General features: G+C 46.2%; 1 protein-coding gene and 1 pseudogene across 7 annotated transcripts in view; both read left to right on the forward strand.

The window, feature by feature from the left end:
• Window positions 1-731: 731 nt before the first annotated feature.
• TMEM225B (transmembrane protein 225B) overlaps window positions 732-21,140 on the forward strand; it is a 29,447-nt gene continuing 9,038 nt past the window's right edge. Inside the window, exons 1-6 of one of the 7 annotated variants that reach the window (XM_047837821.1) lie at window positions 733-935; window positions 1,171-1,332; window positions 17,632-17,815; window positions 19,251-19,329; window positions 20,571-20,610; window positions 20,719-20,929. In XM_047837821.1, coding sequence (XP_047693777.1) covers window positions 20,722-20,929 — 208 coding nt within the window. In that variant the 5' untranslated portion in view covers window positions 733-935; window positions 1,171-1,332; window positions 17,632-17,815; ... (1 more) ...; window positions 20,571-20,610; window positions 20,719-20,721. Of the gene's footprint in view, window positions 936-1,170; window positions 1,333-17,631; window positions 17,816-18,379; window positions 18,397-18,560; window positions 19,132-19,250; window positions 19,330-20,570; window positions 20,930-21,140 lie in introns of those variants that run through there. The other 6 variants (XM_047837820.1, XM_047837819.1, XM_047837817.1 and 3 more) reach the window with 6 other exon arrangements.
• Window positions 8,954-11,031, forward strand: LOC125154663 (zinc finger protein 3-like; annotated as a pseudogene).

Raw genomic sequence — 21,140 nt, forward strand, 5'->3', positions numbered from 1 at the left:
GTCTGTCTTTCTTTCCTGCACTTGCTCATTTACAAATCTCCACTCCATCTAACCATTGTCCTTCCTGGGCGCAGTTTGACTCGACGCTTTGGTTTGAACGGGCCAGGGTTCTAAATGCTGCCTTTACTTGCTTACTGAGTCTGCAGTTTCTGGCACTAAAATTACAAAAAGTACGAACTTCATGGGATTGTCGTGAAGATTAATGAGATAAGGTCAGTTTAAGTACTCCATGGCTGGTAACTGCTATTTCGGAGTTTAGCAGGAAACTCCCCTTATCATGAACAAATTTCCCTAACACTTTTACTGTTTCAACATGTCAAATATGCCCCTGGCAAACTCCGGGCACTGTAAGCTCTTTGAATCTTGACCCTATTTCTAAGGCTTTTCTTCCTCTTTTAGCCCATTGGTACAGATAACGTCCTGCTTAACTTAAACACTCGAGGCGCAATTGGGAGGCGCTGGGAGTAGTGAAGGGGGAACACTGGCCAAGTTGAAGCCACAAAGGGAAAGGACTGGCTGGACTGCGGGCATAGATATGAAATTCGGGCCCCGCAGGGTCCCCGACTTGTGATTTGGAAGAAGAGAGAGAGGTGAAGATGGGTGGTAAAACGGCAAGGGTCAAGGGAGGAGGCAAATGGTGTGCACACGGGAAGTGGCGATGAGAAGGAAACCAATTTAGACCCTAGGTCCACTTGGGCAATGAAAGGACATTGCCCAGCCTCTCTCAATCCCTCCTTGGAGAAAGACGAACGCCAAAGGAGGCCCCATCTTCACACCGCTCCCGAGTCCGGCTCCCCAGCGGCCCTGGAGAACCCACGATCGAGAGGAGACCTCCGAGCTGCCTAGACGGGACCCGGAAGTGCGCGCCGGGGAGCCCGAGTTTCCAGTCCTGCCCCGGGGGCCGAGGTGGCCGTCTTTGCGGAGCGGCTGCGCGAGTGAGTGTCGGGGCTGCGGGCCGGGGCTCCGGGTCTGCGCCGTGGCTGGGGGAAGCTCGGACTGCGGCGGGGGGCTCGGGCCGAAGGGATGCCCGTGGTGCGGGGTTGGGGCCGCAGGCCTGGCCGCGCCCCCGCGCCAGGGCCCAGCCGGCCTGGGGAGAGTGAATTGGGAGCCTCTCCCGGGAAACCTGCCGTTTTCCCTGCATCTGCCCTCTTCTCCCTCCCTTTTCTGAAGTGACTGCCCGTCCGTTGTGTCGCGCTCTGAAGACATTTTAGGGGAATTCTTGGCCTTGGAGCAGCACCGGGGATTGGACCCAGCCCATGGAGAAGCTGCCTGAGCAGATGTCCCCGGAGTCCCTGTGCCCATCCTCCGAGCAGGAGCCTCGAAAGAGCAAGGGTGAGGAGCTGACCTAGCTGGCTTTCTTTGTCTAAACTTAGTCCTTCCGACCCGCGGCCTCAGATCAGATGGACACGATTGTCCTGTGAAAAACTACTGCTTTTTTTTTTTTTTTAACCAGAGGCTCTATTACCTGTAAATAAAGCCTGTAACCAACGTTTTCTCTCTGTGTGGAGCAGATCTGCCGCAGCAGCACTATCCTAGCATAAGTCTTGGAGGATCTGTCATTCCAGCACCTGCTAACTTGCTTGGCCTTTGGAGAAGCTCACTAAATGTGTGAATAAAGAAATGAATGAACCCAGCCAAGTATGTCCCATACTGCAAATAACCAGTTAAGGAGCGGGCTCCTCCACTCATTCTACCCAAGCTCTCCTTCATCGTTAGGGAAAATACATTTACCACCCGAGGTATAAACTCCAAGAGGGTGCCTTTCCTGTGGAGTACAGTAGATAAGACAGCCACTTGCTGATGGAAAATGAGGTTAAGCTATAGGTATTAACATTTTTATTTCAATCTGCTATCCCCTCATTATCTGGTGTATGTCTGGCTATTAAAAAAATGGATATGGATGATTTAATTGGGAGACATAGACTTAGATAATCCACATCAGGGGCTCTGAGATGGCTTATGTTTGGGGAGATTTTCTTTTACAGATTTATGTGTAAAAACTATGTTTTGGGGCTAATTTTTAATTTGGCAAGTATTTATTGAGCTTTTATTGTGAGGTGTTGAGACTAAGTTGAAAGAAAACCCAACCCCTATTCACCCACAGACTTAAGAGTTGAGTTAGGGGGCACCTGGGTGGCTCAGTCGGTTAAGCGTCCAACTTCAGCTCAGGTCACGATCTCACAGTCCGTGAGTTCGAGCCCCGCGTCGGGCTCTGGGCTCACAGCTCAGAGCCTGGAGCCTGTTTCAGATTCTGTGTCTCCCTCTCTCTCTGCCCCTCCCCTGTTCATGCTCTGTCTCTCTCTCTCTCAAAAATAAATAAACGTTAAAAAAAATTAAAAAAAAAAGAGTTGAGTTAGAATAGTTAACTGAGAGGCTGTGGGTTAGTAAACAAGGTAGAAGTTCACAAGGGACATCCCTGGGAACTGGGTATTGGCCCAGGAAACCCTAGAAAGTCACAGGTTTGGCCTGGAAAGAATTTAAAGTTCAAGGAATCAAATTTTAGATGAGAGGGGATAGACACCACAGGCTCCCTGTTGTTAGTCTTTCTAAAAGGCCAAGTACCTGTACTCACCTTATTAAAACACTCATTTACTCCTGTTAGTTCACAGCGCCCACTGCATCCAGTCCATACTCCATAACTTGGCATTCAAGGCCCTCTGCAGGGTGGCCTCAACTCAACTTGAGAGTCTTTCCTTAGTGTTCCCCAAAATAAACCGAGCAAGACTGGTGTGTCTACACAAGGTAATGCTGAAGACGCTTTGCACTATCTACTGTTGTGCCTCTGTGTCTTTTTCTTAATGCATTGCTGTCCACTACATTCTCTGCCTATCCAAACGCCACTCATCCCAGCGTCCCATGCAAGACAGCCTCCTCCATGAAGTTTCTGAAATAAACAGTTGTAAGCGACATTTACATGAAAACCTGCAGGACTTGGTGGCTGATTGAGCATTAGGGGGAAACTGGGTATAATTGCCTTTGTTCCCTTCACTGTCATACCTCTTAAAAAAAAATCTTCATGAGTTGCTATTATCTTTGGAATGCAGGGTACTGCTTCTGCTCCATCAGAACTGATTACACCCAGGTTGCCAGTGGCTTACCTATAATGAATCCATTGGACACATTTTTTTCAGCTTTAATTTTTTGACCCCTTAGTATTTTCTGTTGATGTGATCATTCTTCCTCACACCTCTTGTTCTTTGGTTTCAGAAGCATCATTTTCTTCTTGTTTTCCTCTTGCCTTCTCCGGGCCTTTCCCACTCCTGTTTCTCCACCTGTTTTTAAATGTTGATTTTCCCTAAGACTGTTCTCAGCCCCCTTTTTTCACTCCTGTGCGTGATCCTGTCCCCTTCCAGGACAAAACTTGGGAGTCATACTCAACTATTCTCCTTCCCTCCATATTCAGTCAGCCACCACATCCTGTCAGTTTTTCTTCAAAAAGTGCCTGATTCAGTTGCCTGTCACTGCCATTTCCTCATTTTAGTCCCGTCCTATTTTTCTTGGATTGTTGATACATCACTATGCTATTGGTCATGCCCCTCACTCTAGGCTCTCCTCTATACTGCTGCCAGAAGAATTTCCCTGGGAACAAATTTGATCATGTTAGTCTTTGCCTATAAAATAAAGTGCAAAGCCCTGGGTGTGGCTTATATGCCTCTTCATAGGTTGGCTCTACTCTACTTTTTCACTACATCTCCTGCTTCCTGCCCACATGGAGCATACATTTCAGTCACATTGAATTTTTTTTTCACTATTCCTTAAACTTAGTGTTCCTTTTTAAGTTGCTGAGCCTTAGCATATGCTATTACTTGTTTCTGGAATACTCTTTACCTTGTAGATCCTGATCATAGTCAAGATCCCGCTCCAAGTCATTCTTTGAGGATGCCATCTCCAATCACCTAGGTAGGGGTTGTCCTTCCTAATTCTGCTTTGAGGCAGCATTATAATCTTTCTACCAGTATCCTGCACATAGCTGGTGGTCTATATGTTTTTGATTGGTTAAATCAAACAGGAAGTGTATTCATTTCCTAGGGTTGCCGTAACAAATTACCACAACTGCATGGCTTAATACAGCAGAACTATATTCTCACCATTTTGTAAGCTAGAAGTCCAAGAGGGCCTGTCTACCTCTGAAGGTTCTAGAGAGGAATCCGTCTTTGACTGATCCTAGCTTCTGGTGGTCCCCAGCAATTCTTGAGGCTCCTTGGCTTATGGCTGTATCATTCAATCTCTGTCTCTGTTGTCACATGACCTTCTTTTCTGTGTTTCCATATCTGAATCTTCCTCTTCTTTCTCTTATGAAGATATCAGTCATTGGATTTAGCCCCAACCCCCCAATCCATTATGACCTCATCTGAACTCTGCAAAGACTCTGCTTCCAAATAAGGTCACATTCTGAGATTCCAGGTAGACATGAGTGGGGGGCGGGGGGGCATTATTTGACACAGCACAGTATTACTCATTTCTCCTGCTGTTAGAAGTGAATATACTTGAGATCACACAGCTTTGTAGTTAAACTACTTGAAGAACTGCATAGATTTCCCCCTTTCCTCTAAATTAAAAGCAGATCAGCCAAGAAACTTTCTTTTAAACCTTTGTCCACAGAGACACATTTGATTTGCTTATTTCAGAGGGCAACTGCTCTCTTCTTGGGCTTCTCTAGCTCTGTCTTAGACTGGCCACTGTCTGTTGAGGCGTTCTAGGGGGCCCTGCTGTCTACCAGAGTTTGGATCCAAGTTTTTGATATTTTTTCTTTTTTTAAAATTTTTAAAATGTTTATTATTTTTTTAATATTTATTTTAGCGAGCGAGAGAGATAGACAGAGCGTGAGTGGGGGATGGGCAGAGAGAGAGGGAGACACAGAATCCAAAGCAGACTCAGGCTCTGAGCTGTCAGCACAGAACCTGATGCGGGGCTCGAACCCATGAAGCGCGAGATCATGATCTGAGCTGAAGTCAGACGCCTAACTGACTGAGCCACCCAGGTGCCCCTAATGTTTGTTTATTTTTGAGTGACAGAGAGAGAAGGAGAGAGAATGAGCAGGGGAGAGGCAGAGAGAGAGGGAGACACAGAATCTGAAGCAGGCTCCAGGCTCTGAGCTGTCAGCACAGAGCCCATTGTAGGGCTTGAACCCACAAGCTGTGAGATCATGACCTGAGCCTAATTCAGATGTTCAACTGACTGAGCCACCCAGGCACCCCCTTCTTTTCTTTAAAAAGAATTTTGTTTTCAATTTTATTTTAGAGAGTGCAAGCAGGGGAGAGGGGCAGAGAGAGAGAGAGAGAATGGGAATCTTAAGCAGTCTCCACATTCAGTGCAGAACTCGATTTGATGCGGGGCTTGATCTCACGACCCTGGGATCATGACCTGAGCCAAAATCAAGAGTCAGATGTCTGACTGCGCCAGCCAGGTGCCCCGATATTTTTTCTAAAAGTGGCTCTAATCTATGAAGAGATCTACCTCTCTGAATTTTATTTGAGCCTCAGTCCTGGAGACTTTTTATAAATGGTCTTTTTGGAACCATCAGTGATTTATAGATTCTTCTCTTGATGGAGGGGAACTTCCTTTTAATGAATTGCCGGGAAATAATCAGGAGCATTTTGAAGCACCTAATGTGCACAGGACTCTTTTCATAGTAGTGGGCTTGGAGAAAAAGAAATGGAAGACATCTTTTATTCTGAGATGCTTTGAATATAAATTGACACACACACACACACACACACACACACACACACACACACACACAAATACTTCTGAGGAGAGGCCCAAAGACTGTGGTTAAATACGATGAAAGAGGTAGGAACTGAATGCTTTAGAGATTCAAAGGAGAGATCACTTCCAGCTAGGGTTAGAGCCGGGTTAGGTTTCAGGAAGGAGGCTGCCTTTGAGCTGGGTCTTGAAGGTCTAGGATTTTGATAGGTGACATTAGAATGGAGGCTGTTCCAGGTGGAGGAGAAGGATGTGTGTGGGGATATACATGTTCAGGAAATAGTTCACATTAATTGGAGTATAGAGAAGATGTGATAGGGGATGAGTCTGTAAGTCAGAGTGGAGTAAGATTATGGGAGAAGAATGCCAGGCCCAAGAGCTTAGTTTTTGTTCAGCAGATGTTGAGGTATGATATGTTAGCTTTTCTTAACAGGAGGCTAGCTGGTGAACATTGCATATGAAGGAAGAGAATCTGACTTGTTGAGTGTGGTATGGGAGGTGAGAGTTGCTTAGGATCCGACTTTAGGACATGAATAGTGATAACAGAAAGGTAGGGACAAAAATCAAGAAGTGATAACAGGAAGGTAGGGACAAAAATCAAGAAGTGTGCTGTAGGTAGAAGCAATAGTACTTGTTTACCGAGTGGATGTGAGGGCAGAGAGAGGAGTCACTGATCATTGTCAGTGCTAAAATGCTAAAGCTACAGGAGAGTTGCAAGAATATTATACCAAATATTCGAACTCCAGAAGGAGGAACAGATTTGAGACCTATTGATCTCAAGAGACTGGTATGAGAACTACATGGAAATGTGTCTTTAGAGTATTGGAGGTGCCGTAGCCTTTACAGATATTCCCCATTTCAGGAGATGGGAACACAATCCCTTCAGCTACTTAACCCAGAGAGAAACAGCTTCTCTCATATTCATATCCAGCAGTCAGTACTCCTGTCCACACAACCATCAACGTTGTTTTCCAGAATCCAAGTAATTCTTACTACCTTCTCCACCACAGTCTTGGTCCAGGGTGCCATCATCTTTCACCTGAACTATTGCAGCAGCCTCCTGGCTGGTTGTCCTGCCTCTACCATTGCCTTCCTACAGTCTATCCAAAATAGCAGCCGGTGTGATCCTGTTAAAATGCCAGGTCTTGTCTTCCTCTGGTCAAAAGCCTCCTGTGGCTCCCCATCTCACTCGGTGAAAGAACACCTCTTCCAGTAGCCTATAGGGTCCTATGTTCTCTGATTCCCTTTTAATGTCTGTGACCTCATTTCTTACTACCCCCCCCCCCCCGCCCCCTGCTCATTGCATACCCATCACATTGCCTCCTTGAACACCCAGGGCCTTTGCACTTGTTATTTCTTCTATGTGCAATGCTCTTTCTCAGATACCCTTATCTCCTTCAAGTCTTTGCTTCAGTGTCCTTTTATTAGTCCTTCTTTGACCATGGTATGTAAAATTGGAACCCTTCTGCCCACTCCCTTCCCCTGGCACTCTACTCCTCTTCCTTGCTTTCTCTATGGTACGTGTATCTTCTTCCTCTAAGAGTATGTAATTTATAAGGTTTCTTGTCCAGCTCCCTTACTAAAATGAAATATCTTAGAAGGCAGAGTTTTTGCCTATTTGCCCACTGGTGTATCTCAGCACTTGGAACTGTACCTGGCATGTTGTTGGTGCTCAGTAAGATGGATGTGAATGAGTGAAGTGTCACAGGACTCATAAAGAGGAGAAGTATTGAAGAATTCTACAAGGATCACTGTCAGCCAATGAAGAAGGTGCTATTGAATGGAGCCTGAGAGCTGTAGGATTTGCATTCTTGACTATGTCGGGCAGGCTGTCAGATCCTCTGTCTGTCAGCCCAAATAAAAGCCTCATCCTCTAGCATGCCTAAGCCTTCACATGTTGTTGGAGACAACAAAGCGATTGGTTCAACAAAAAGAAAAGGTTTGGTGTAGGGGAGAGGATCAGAACAAGGCTGGAAAGACAGAGGCCAGGTCAGGGAGATACAGAAGAAACCCTCATTTGGCCTCAAGACCAAATGGAGGCATGCCCAGGCTATTGCTCTTTGACTTTTGATGAGCTGATGAAGACTTTATTAGCTTCTCTGTCTGATGTCTCACCTTATTAATGATCCCAGTTTTGAAGGCCTTCTGAGTTTAGATGCTCCTAGGCCTGTGGGACAAATCTGGAAGACTTAGAAGGTTCTAGAGTTAGGCTGTCCAGTAGGGTAGCACCAGCTACAATGGGCTAACTACATTGAAATTAATTAAATACAATTAAAAGTTCAGCTCCTCAGTTGCACTAGCCACATTTCAAGTGCTCAGTAGCCATCTGTGACTACTGGCTACTGTATTGGACAGTGCAGATGTGGAACAGTTACATAAGCACAGTAAGTTCTGTTGGATTGTGCACAGTGAATGACTTGAATTTACAGTACCAGTTCATTTTGGTATCTTGCGAAAAAGAATTGGCCTGCCTACCTATTTGTTTGGGCTTGACTGATGCCTTTGTCACTTTTTTTTTAAGTACCTAACTTTTTAGACCTAGTCTCTGTGTTTGCAATTCGTGTCACTTACAAGGTAAACAGTTAAACACATGTGCAAATGGATATAAAAACATTAACCCAGTAGTCCATTCACACTGTTAGAATGGCTATCATTTAAACGACAAGAAATAACAAGTGTTGGTGAGGATGTGGAGAAAAGGAATTCTTATACACTGTTGGTGAGGATGTAAATTGATGAACTGCCAATAGAACTACCATATGATCCAGCAATTCACTTCTGTGTGTTTATCTGAGGGAAATGAAAGCACAAATCTCAAGAAGATATCTGCACCCCCCATGTTCATTACAGCATTATGTACAACAGCCAAGACTTGGAAACAGCCTAAGTGTCCATCGATGGATGAGTGGATAAAGCACATATGGTATACATACAAATATACATGTGGATACACAGTGGAATATTGTTCAGCCATGAAAAGGAAATCTGTCATTTTTGGAAACATGGATGGACCTTGAGGATATTATGCTAAGTGAAATAAATCAGAGAAAGACAGATACTGTATGATCTCACTTATATGACATCCAAAAAACAAACAAAAAAAACCCCACCCCAACTCTTAGACACAGAAAACAAACTGGTGATTGCCAGATGTTGGGGGTGGGCCTGGGGGAATTGGATGAAGGGTGTCAAAAAGTAGAAACTTCCAGTTACAAGGTAAATAAATCCTGAGGATGTAATGTACAACATGGCAACTATAGTTGATAATGCTGAATAGTATGTTTGAAAGTTGCTGTGAGAGAGGACCTTAAAAGTTCTTATTACAAGAAGAAAGTTTTTACAAATACAATATCTAGATTGAACATACAGAGGATGAGAGCATATCTGGATGTGGAGAACAAGTGATAAGACATCACAGATAATTATTAAATTCCTTCAATAAAATGACTATTACCAAATAAAATCAGAGCTGTTTATATTCTAGGCTTTCCCTGCTGATGGAAATGCTGCATTGGCTATTCCTCAGCACTCCCTTCTTTCAGAAAGATCCCTCTTGGTAGAGGGCCTGCTTTCTCTAATACCACTGCGAACAAAACAAAACAAAACAAAACAAAACCAAAAACTTCTCTAGCTTCAGTGAGCCTTATTTCATAAGTATTTCTTGAGAGGAGGAATGTATTAAACAGGAAATGTTTTTCTATCATGTCTCCTTTAAATGCAGTTAGGGTGCAGGGTTTATTTTTGTATGTTCTGTTAGAGTTGAAATCGACTTGGAAATATTTCTACTCCATGCTTCATATTTAAACAACTCTTCCTCTTCTCCCCTTTCCTTTATTAAATCTTCCCAATTTGCAGTATTTTTTAAAGATGTACATAAGTAGGTCTGAGTGTGTCTGTCCATGAGTGAGCATCTGTGTATAGAGAGATGCTCTGGTGAAGAAGGTGTTGGCATTTGATGATGTGAAGATAGTCTTCCCTTTTACCTCAGAGACAATCACGAGGCCAGGGTACCATGTAGACAGAACCTCTGGGGTAGGATACTCCTCTTTAATTGATTTGTTTAGTCCCTTCCCCTCCCCACACAGAGACCCCAGAATCTCCCTCCTAATGTTCTGAGATACTTCCACTTCCCCCAAACACCGCTTTCCTTTCTGCTAATCCCAGTATGTCTGTCTGGTTAGCTACTTCATATATAAACCCTAATTTTAGTTTCCCACTGCTTTCTCCAGTTCTGCACAACTTGTATCCATCTTTTCTCTGTACTGCAAGGCCATTTTTCATACTTTTTGTTGAACCAAATCCTTCTTGAATACTCTGACCATCCTGTTTCCCACCAGGAATTTTTCTTATTACATTTTACCTTTTTTATATTTTCTGTCAGATGGTGAGACCTGGACTGAGGATCAATTAATTATAAAGCAGAAAAGTCTTGAAGTAGGGCTACACTACCTGAAGGAGATGAATGTGAACAAAACAAACACTAGGGGCCCTATGAATGTAGATGAAACTTCTGTAACGTCATAAACTCTATGCAACAGCCACAGATTCTTAATTGAAGAGACATCCCAAATATGTAGTGTTTGTGGAAAGTTATTTAGGCGAAACTCATACCTTATTCAGCATGAAAGAATCCACACACAAGGGAAGACTTTTGAGTGTCATGAATGTGGAAAAACTTTTGGCCATAGTTCAAACCTTATCCAGCATCAAAGAATACATACTGAAGAAAAACCCTATGAATGCAGTAACTGTGGGAAAGCCTTCTGGTGCAGTTCACACTTTATCCAGCATCAGATAACTCATACAGGAGAAATGCCTTATATGTGTAATGAATGTGGAAAAGCTTTTGTTCAGAGCTCAAGTCTTACTTGACACCGGAGAATCCACATGAGGGAGAAACCCTATGTGTGTAGTGAGTGTGGGAAGGCCTTCAGCCAGAGCTCAAATCTAATAGAACATCAGTGAGTTCACACCAAAGAGAGACCATATGAATGCAATGACTGTGGGAAGGCTTACAGTTGTAACTCGCACCTCATTGAACACCACAGAGTCCACACAGGGGAGGCTCCTTATGATTGCAGCAAGTGTGGGAAATCTTTTAGTAGGAGTTCACTTCTTATTAAACACCATAGAATTCACATTGGAGAGAAACCCAATGAATGTAGTGAATGTGGGAAGGCCTTCAGTCAGAACTCTCACCTTATTCAGCACCAGAAAACTCACAGTGGAGTAAAAGCTTCTGAATGTAAGGAGTGTGGGAAAACCTTCACGTACAGTTCATGCCTTTCTGATCATCTGGGAATCCATATAAGAGAGAAACTGTGAATGAAATGAAGATGGTAGATGGAGCCTTTGGTCAGAGTTCAGCTCTGATTGAATGCCAGAGAGCCCGCATGGGGAAGAAACCCTTTGGGTTTCATGAGGGTGTACAGCCTCCAGTCCTGGCTCAACTCTTATTAAGATGTGAAAATCCAGATAGTGGATAGATCTCACGGATGTGTTCAACACATGAAAACCTTTAGACAGAGTTTCCACCTTATTCAGCATCATTAGATTCACCTTGGAGGAAAGTGTGTCGGAGAGGGGTGTGAAAGGAACCTAATGCAGCACTACCAAGGTGATGGCTAAGTGGAACCTTCAGTTAGTGCTGCTGTTTATTTGATGTTTAGGATCTGCATCACAGGGAGATTCTGTGGTTTGCTTTTCAGATCTTCCCAGTTGTCTTCTGAAAATGGAATGAGTCAGATCCACTCCAGGGAAGAAAGAGTCAGGGAATTCTGGATTCAGATTCATAGATCAGGAAAGCAGCAAGGTGACCTTTGAACCCAGTAGTTCTCCTTCTAGCTCATCTATTCTGTTGTAACTCTTGATGGAAGTGACCCTTGGGTCTTGGACCAGCATTTCACTCCTCAGTGTCCTGCAGATTATTGAATCTCTTGTCTTATATGACCTAAATGCACTTAATAAACAGGCATATTTTCTAGGCCAAATAACTTCAGTATGACATGTCACGGGCTTTGTTATATGTCAGCTTGGGTAGGTTGAAATGCACTTGCCAGACTTCCCTTTCCTGTAATTTTTGGTTCTTGAGGGCTAGAGAGGGAGATTCTTGGGAGACTGGGAGGGCAGAAAAAAAGCAGCAGTTATTTTGTAACTCACACATGCGGTTGCTAGTCAGCAGCTGGGCCTGCAAAGGGTCCACCTTCCCCTCCATCCTCCTTTGCCTTCCCTAGGTTGTGTGTGTGTGTGTGTTTTTGTCCTCGTGGTTTTACCCCTCTGATTGAATCCTAGTCATACTCAAGGTCACTGTTCTTGTGACAAGTACACATTTATTTTAAGTTTAGGTGGAGAGAAATGGGTAACTTCTGGCTGTTTTTGAAACAAAACTTCAATAATAATTTTCAAGATTTCCTTTAAGAAAAAGCCACAGTTCAAACTCCTTTATAACAAAAATGACATCATAACCTGAGGCAGAGCTTCACTACTGGGTAATTGTTGAGGAAAAAATTGAATAGTGTGATACATAATAGATCATTTTTTTAAGGATTTTTTATTTTGGGGTGCCTGGATGGCTCAGTTGGTTGAGCATCTGACTTCAGCTCGGGTCATGATCTCATGGTTTGGGAGTTTGAGCCCTGCATTGGGTTCTCTGCTGTCAGTGCAGAGCCTGCTTTGGATCCTCTGTCTCCCCTCTCTCCTCTCTGTCTCTGCCCCTCCCCCACTCGTGTGTGTGCTAGCGCTTGCTCTCTCTCAAAAATGAATAGGATTTTTATTTTTAAGAAATCTCTGCACCCAAACATGGGACTTGAATTCATGACCCTGAGATCAAGAGTCACATGATTCACCAGCTGTGCCAGCCAGGTGCTCCCATAATGGATACAATTAAAAAAAAACACACAAAAACTTTTGAGTACTCATTACCATGAATATTTTTATCACTGAAAGAAATCCCAAAAATATCTCTACTGGGTAGTACATTGTTAGATTTATTCTAGGTATCTGAGAAAAATACCTACTTTGTTGTAAATGCTTATTTTTTATCACAAAAAAATAAGATTGTTTTACCCCTAGTTAGTCTGGATTAATGATTATTTAAAATATCAAGTGAAAATTATACTTACATTCTAGACTCTTAAAATTGAAACTTGCCTGTCCTGCAGCTTCCATGCCTGGTCTGGTGCTGTGCACACAGTAGGTATTGAGTGGATGGCTGTGGAATGGATCTGTTTACTGGACACCAAAGTCTTGTTGTTTGTCTCAGCTCTTCTATCTACACTCCTCTACCTTCCTCTCTGTATAATCTGGAGGTGATTATTAGCACTAACTAAGGGTCACCTTGCCATCTAGATGTCCCGAGTATGGACTTGCACTCTGTGAGGCCTGGTCTGACCTCTGAGCTGGTGTGCCCTCTTACTCTACTCGGCATGTGACCCTTCTCGAGTCCCTCCCCACTCCTTTCACCACAGAACGGGCCCTTTCCTTCTGTGGGGTCTTGAGAAGCTTCAGGGATGAGGCAGGGCTTGATGAGTTGGGTTTGAAGGCTGGGCAGGATTCTTTTTTTTAAGGGTATTTACCCATTTTGAGAGAAAGAGAGAGAGAAAGCACATGTCAGGAGGGCAGAGAGTGTGTGAGAGAGGGAATCTCAAGCAGGCTCCACACTGTCAGCACAGAGCCCAATGCAGGCTTGAACTCATGAACGGTAGGATCATGACCAGAGCCAAGATCAAGAGTTGGACGCTTAACTGACTGAGGTGCCCCACACACTGGGCAGGATTCTGACTGGCAGAAAAGAATAGCAGGGAGGGGCATCTCAGGACAAAGTCATTGTGCAGGGTCATGGGCCAGGCTCCAAGGGTGGAGGTGTCCGTGGAGACCAGGAAAGGAGAGCAAAGAGTTTGTCTAGCCGTATCAAAGGCACTAAAGTGGTGGGGGAGCGGCTCCTGGCTGGCTCAGTCAGTGGAGCATGCAACTCTTGATCTCAGAGTTGTTAAGTTCAAGCCCACGTAGGATGTAGAGATTACTAAAAAAAAAAAAAAAAAAAAAAGATGTAGGAAAAGACCCCACTAAAGCAGGGCTCTGGTTCTTTGGGCACAAGTATTACTAGTGGCCAGAAAATTGACTAAGCTGTTAGACCTCAGGTGAACACGAGGGCAGCCACTCATCCAGGTTGGCCAGGCTTTTCTCAGTCTTAGTATTGGAAGTCTCACATCTGAGAAAATGCTCAGTCCTGTGCGAACCAGGATGACTGATCACCTGAAGCCATAGTAACCCCTCATCCTTGCCCACTCATGGCTCCTAGCTGCAACAGGACATAAGAGAGCGGGAATTCTTAACTTAGGTAGCATACTATATCACCTGGGGGGCTTTCAAAGTACCTCAGTCCCAATCTCAGAGATTTTATGGAATTGAGTATGACCTGGATATTGGGATTTTGCAAGTTACCAGCGAATTCTAATGTGCATTCAAGGTTGGGAACCTATATATGCAATAGGGGACAACAATGCTTCACAGGTGCTGAAAGACACAAAAAGATCACATAGGATGTGTGGCGTAGTCACTGAGGGCTAGCAAGAGGGCTGGACTGGGAGTGTGGAGCACATCAGGAGCCTATGTGAAAGGAGAGAGAAGGTGTCCCAGGTGAAGGAGCTGTGGGGCCCTGGCATTGGGAATGGAGCCAGCTAGTGGGTGGATTCCCTAAGTGCAGTAAACCAGGTCTGGGGGCTGGAGAGCAGAGGCCTGCTCACTTCCCAGTTCTGTTAACTGGTAAAACTACAGTTTGGGTTTTCCCTTGGGAGCTCTGGCCCAAGGAAGCACAGAGTCTGGGGGAAGTCAGAGCTCCAGCTCATGGGGACTCCACCCCATTTTCCAGCAGACAGTTATTCTTGCTTGTCCTCTACCCTGGACCTGGGAAAATATGAAAATGCTTCCAGAGGAGGCTATAACCTAAGCCTGTGCACACATTCTAAAATCTCCAGTCCTGGAGGGGGCTGGCCTGGTAGTCCTTAGCCATGCTGTGGGCGCAGCCTTGGGCTCCCCTGAATGAGAGGTTCTTCCTGTGCTCTGTTAGAGGATGGAATCTGGGAAAGGGAAGATAGTAAGAGGAAGAGGAATTTTGGCATTGGCGCCCAAATATGATTGCTTTAATTACCAGAGGCCTCTCATGGCCCTTAGGATGTAACTCTACAAGACCCTTCACGTCTCTGCTCTGCCTATTGACGTCTTCAGTTCTCTGGGGGCCGCTCCTTCCAGTCATTTTGAAATTTGTTGGGTCCTTGAACACAGTATTTTTTCAAATGTAGGTCAAAGCAACTAGTGGGTCATAAAATTAATTTATTGGAGTGAGTTGCAACCAGCACTGAGGGTAAAAGAAAAAAGTAAGCATGACTGGACTGGGATAGAAAGCATTTGTGTGCATTGCACGTAGCTAAGGGAAGTGAGATTTTTCCATGTGCACATGTACACATATGTGCCATGTATAGTAGTTCTTGCTGAAGAGCAGGTGAAAATCTTTGCACAATGCAATCCCCTTTTGGGGATAAGATTCCATGTAAATCCTGCCTCCTTGCAGTCTTCCCTTGGGCTGAATTGTCCTCTGCTATCCCTGTAGCGTGCTATCCATCCTTTGTGTACTGAGCACATTTTTTTAAAAAGTGATTTATTCAGGTACCGGTCTCTGTGCTAGATGGCAAGTTCTGCGAGGGCAAGGACTGTACACACAGAACATTGAACGTCGTATCTGTCATTAGAGAAAGCACTTTGATGCTGCGTGGCTGAGTACTTTAGGTTACTGCTGTGGATATGTTCTTAGCCAGGTTTCTTTTTATTTTTTCCAGTTTTTTTTTTATCTGAGAGATTTCAATATATGGAAAAGTTGAAAAATGGTATAAATGAACACGCTATATATCCTCTATGTAGATAAGTAATTATTATCACTTGTCCATATCTACTTTCTATCCATATAATTTTTTTTCTGAATTATTTGAGAGCACGCATGGACATAACCTTCACCCCTAAGTAGCATGGCATGCTTCTCCTACAAGTAAGGTTAGTCTCCTACATAATCACATCACTTTTAACATACTTAAGAAAAAGAATTTAATTTCCTAATAACATCTAAAATGCAGCCTATATTCAGACTTTCCCCGGTTGCCCCAAGAATGTGTTTTATAGCAATTTTATTTCTAATCAGAAAAAAAAAACCCAGGGTCACATTGCATTTGGCTTTATGTCTCTTTAGTTTCATTTAATCTAGAATAGTTCCTCTGCTTTTGTTTGTTCATATGTTTGTGACAATGACTTTTGGAGGAGTCCAGAACAGTTATCCTTTAGAATTTTTCACAGAATTGGTTCCTGTTGTCCTGTGGTGGTATTTAACTTCCCTCCACCCCCCTGTATTTCCCCTAAACTGGAATGAGGTTTAGAGGCTTGATTAAACATTTTTGGCAAGAAAACCTCATAGGTCATGTCTCCATACTCTAATGCCTCCGTAGGCAACCGACGTCATATTATCCCACCCTAAGTCATGCCGTTTATTCACCTGTTTCAGGTAGTGACTGCCAGATCTCTGCTACGTAAACGTATGTTTTCCTTTTGCAACTAGTAATTTGTAAGGACGATAAACTCTAGCACCATGCAAATAATGTATTCCCCTACAGCCTAATGTTTTTAGCAACTATCCATGATCTTCTGGGCAAGTTCTTAACCCGAGACTTTATTCATTTGCAGTATGAGGATAATAATGCCTGTCATTTGGGTTTACTGTGTAATGAGATTCAAAAGTATAACATAACAGTGCACGTGAAAATGCTGCCCTGGTCTGCCATGATTTCTCCCTTCTTCTGAAGACACCATTCCTCTTCCTTTAAGAAAGTTTTTATGTTGATCCAGATATGTAATCCAAATTGCTGACTTCTCAGTGACCCTGTCTGCCTGGCCACTGTGAAGCACAGTTGACTTATCTTCTCTGGCCAGAGTGGAATGAGCATGTGACTTGAGCTAATCAGAATGCTTACTTGGGAAATTTTGAAACAAGGAGAGGGTGAGAATAGGGTGAGGAAAACCTTCTTTTCCTCCAGGATGACTAAATGTGAAGACTGGAGTCTGGAAGTGAATTGTTTCCCCTGCCACCTGGAGAATGAAAACCTATCGGGTGGAGGAGATCAGAGTTATCTGTCTGAGATGAGGGCAGAAGGTTGTGGGAAGGGGGAGGGTCTTCCTGGCCTAGCTCTGGTCCTGCCAGCTGGACCTCTGCCCCGAGCCAGCTAAGCCTGTGGAGGCTGTCTCTGGGGAACATTTACAAATTGGGTTCTGAAACTTTGAGAGATACAATCCTGAATAGTATAGGGGCCTGTCACATGCCTCTCACGTGATAGGTGACTGGGTGAATTAGTGGCCCATCCCATCTCGGTTTTGAATATGTCAGGGCCAGAGGAGAGGTGAGCAGGTGCCAGACATGGTACTGGCTTTTAAAAATCTTAGAGTTACAAATGCATTTCCTTGGTGAAAGCAGACTCAAAGTGGGGCGGAGTGGGGGTTGTGTGTGGTGCTGCTGGTGGTTTATCCAGCTCTAAGTGTGGCCACCCCCTACCCGTCTCCCAAAGCCGGAAGTTAGTCCTGCCCTCTCTGAAGAGTCTTCCCCCAGGTTGAAACCAGCCGCCAGGGTGAGAAGGGTAGCCAGCCTTCTTAGGGGAGGGCAGAGAAGGGGAGAGGGATGGTGGGGCCTGGAGGCCTGAGGGTGATCAGGCTCATGCACAGGACAAAGGCTTGGGAGGCTGCAGGAGTGGGGTGATCGGGGATGAGGGTCTTGGAGAAGGGGAATGAACTGGCAGGCTCCTGAGGAGTCAGGGGGGCTTGTCATTGGACGGGTCATTGGACCCTTTTAGCCCTCCAACAAGAGGAGTTACTATTATTATTCCCACTTCACAGACGAGAAAACTGACACCCACGAAGAAGTAAATTACCCAAGGTCACCCTGCTGGTAATGGCAGAGCTGGAATTCGAATTGAGATCTGCCCGGCTCGAGATCACTTCCACCCCGTTTGGCGCACGGGTGCGCGAGGTCCGTTCTGCAAACAGCCCCGGAGGTCAGGTACCCCGGGCCGAGGGCCAGGTGAGTGGGCAGGTGAAGCTGCAGGGCCGATGAGCCCCCACCCTCCGCCCCAGGGCCCCACGCGGGCTCCGTGGGCTCTGTCAGGAGAGGGCGCATTCTTGCTCCCGCCTCCGGGCCAACGGAAGCTCTGGACAGAGGGACAAGCTCTGGGCCAAAGGGTTGGATGAGGGGCTGGCCTAGAGGGAAGCCCTGCCCTTAGAGGCCCGGAAACCCCGAAGGTGCCCCAGGAGGGAGGAGAGACCACCCGGGAGGGAGCGGCAAGGTGGGCCCAAGGATTGGGGGCGTGGAGAGGGCCCCCAGCACCCCTCCCCCTGCCGCCTTCAGGCCACCCCCCAGGCTTTTGCGACCCACTGCGGTGGCGGGGCTGGGGGGATGATCAGAGGTGGCAGGGGTGGGGGGATGATCAGATCTGGGTCCATCGTTGTTTCCAGAAAATGTCACTGTGGCTTTGGGGCAAGGGAAGGGCCCAGGAGGCTTTTCAGCAGGAAGGAACCTCAGAGCAAACCCGGATCAATTTGCTGCCCAAGTTGCCACTAATGACTGGTGGGAAAAGGGAGTGAGGCACCCTGTGACCCTGACAGGTACCCCCACCATTCCAACCCAGATGTACTTTATGTCACCCACCTCATTCATCCCCTAGCGCAGGTCCCAGCTGACCCCGGGGTTGCACGGCCTGGGGGGCGGGGGGGGACGACAGGGGTGCATTCTGGCTGCTGCAGGGTAGCTCAGGAACTGTCCCAGAGGGAGCCCAGAGTGAGAAGCCTCCACACAAGCCCTGCTTCCCAGATGCCAGTCCTCCAGGCTCCACGTAGCTAGCAGCTCTTTTACTTTCCAGTGTCACAGATCCTTTTTAAATAATAGTTAAAACACTCTGTGTAATAGTAGCTGACAGTTGTTTTTGTTTTATTTTGAATGTTTGTGGCAAAATAAAAAGTTGGCAGTTCTACTTCACCCCCCCCCCCCTTCACTCTCCCTTTCTCACACATGCAAATGAGCTTACCTAGTAGGAAGAATTCACTGGCCACTAAATTCCAAACTAAACTGCTGGCCTGGTCAGCTGAGGTGGGAGAGGCAGCCATGTGGGATTCTGGTCCTTGCCCCAGGGCTGACTGACTGTGGGATCCTGGACCAGTGGTGGGTCTTTCTCTCCTGCTCTGTTTCAACACTACAAAAGGATGTACAAATCCCCTGTCATATTAACAGGTCTATGGTCCTTCGAGTCTGGCCTAGATCAATGCACCCCACAAGTTGTATATCTGTGGGGCGCAGTCATCCAGGCCCAGTGCTAAGAGCTGTTCCGAAGGTCCTTTTCACTGGTGAGCAGCCGGGCAGGGGGGAAGATAGGACTGGGGTATGCCTGGCCCTGAAGTAAGCCAGGCAGGGGAGAGGAAAGCATTGCACCTTGTGACGTGTTTTTGTGTCTCTCACCCCACAGTTACCAAGAGCCTGCGAGTTCCTGTCTGTTTTCATCCCTGAATCACCCCCATTGGCCTAAGCTGGTCATGGGGCGTCCAGTAAGTGTGGAGGGAATGGATAGTGGCTGGTGGCTGGGAGGGCTGTGTGCAGTGGCCAGGACCAGGCTGAGCTTCACAGGAGAGTTGGGCTTTGAGGAGGAAAGTGGGGAAGGAGGCTGGAGGAGTTGGGGATGGCTCTGGTATTCCAGGAGTAGAGGGAGACCTGTGGGCATGGGGCAGGAACTGTGTGGGTGTGGGGACTTTCAGAGAGGAAGCCTGGGAGGACAAGGAAGGTGGATGAGATGGGGACATGGAGAGAGGGAGAGGCCGGCATGCGCTCCACGCCAGCATGTGGTGATGGAGAATGGCTGAAATGGGAAAAACACGAAGGGCGGTTTTAGACAAATTGAGGTTGCGGGGGGGGGGGCGTAGGCAGGACACAGACCATCGAAAGACAATGTCCAGTGTCCTCCGTCCCACCCAGAGCAGGGGGGTCAAGATGTAGCCATGACTTATACCGGACAGTTTTAGAGCTAGGACTGCTCTCCGGGCCAACCGACTCCATCATTTGAGAGCAAAGGAGACTGGGGCCCTGAAGTTCAAGTGACCCATCAGTGAGGCCTGGAGGGTGGAGGGAGCGTCTAAAGGGGAGCTTTGGAGAGAGGGAAGGATGAAGTTGTTCAGGTGGGAACAAGAAAAAGTAGTGATAGGAAGGAGGTGAAAGCACATTGGGATGTTTCCAAACCACTCTGCCAGCGCTCGAAGAGCACTCTGTGTACCTGGTTATACACAGCGTGTTTGGGTCGGAGGTGCAGGAGGGCACCCGCACTCCACCCTCCGCCATTAGGCTGGTCCTGTTTGTGGTGATCAGCAGGTCCCACAGCCTTAGAGACTCTCCTTGCCCCGGCTGCAGTTTGGGGGGTCTGCATTGGAGCCTCTCCAGGTGTTGGGCCTGAGCATGGGTGTTCACACAGGATGAGGACTGGAGAGAGCAACCCCTCACACTGAGGGCTTTGCACCTCAGACCCCAGCCTTATTATCTCTCTCATCATCATTCTGAAATCCCCAAAGCTCTTAACTGTTAGCTGCCTGCCAAGCTTAGTGGAGAGGGTCTTTGTAGGTGGGTGGTAGTTAACAGAACTGAGCAGTGAGAACTTTAGGGTTGGAAGGGTTCGGGGATGGCCCATTCCAACGTCCTCATTTTATTGAGGTGGAAATTAGGGCTCAGAGAAGGGACCCTGCTTACCCAAGATCACCCAGTGACTTAGCGGCAAAAAAAATGTTTTATGCATTTTTTTTAGGTCTGCTGAAGAAGTCTGTGAGGCTGTAAAGTTTATCCAGGCAAGGAAATCACCATTTCCCGAGCCTCACATATGTGCTACCGTTTGTGCAGGCATCATCTCCTTCCCTGTGTTCCACTTGAGAAGCCTTCACTTTTCCCTTGAACAGGTGATGCTGACTTTGGAGGACAAGGACATGAAGGGGTTCACGTGGGCCATAGCCCCAGCCTTGACCTCCCTGGGCTACCTGCTTATACTGCTGGTCTCCATCTTTCCCTTCTGGGTGCGGCTTGTAAGCGAGGAGTCCCACGAAGTGTTTTTCAGTGGCCTGTTTGAGAACTGTTTCCATATCAAATGCTGGAAGCCTCGACCCTTATCAGGTAAGGGGGGATGGAGGTGGGGATGGGGCAGAGGGAGATGGGGCCAGTGTGGGCAGTTTGGGTGACAGAGAGGACAGAATATAATAAGCCCCTAAGGGCATTTTCTGAGTCTCTACTTTTGGGGTTAGAGGAAAGTAGTGGCCAGGAGAAGGTTGATAATATCAGGTTGACCACCAGGGTCAGGAGCAAATGTGTCAGCAACAAAGTTTAT

The sequence above is a fragment of the Prionailurus viverrinus genome, chromosome E3, assembly GCF_022837055.1.
Source record: "Prionailurus viverrinus isolate Anna chromosome E3, UM_Priviv_1.0, whole genome shotgun sequence".
Classification (NCBI taxonomy): Eukaryota; Metazoa; Chordata; class Mammalia; order Carnivora; family Felidae; genus Prionailurus; species Prionailurus viverrinus.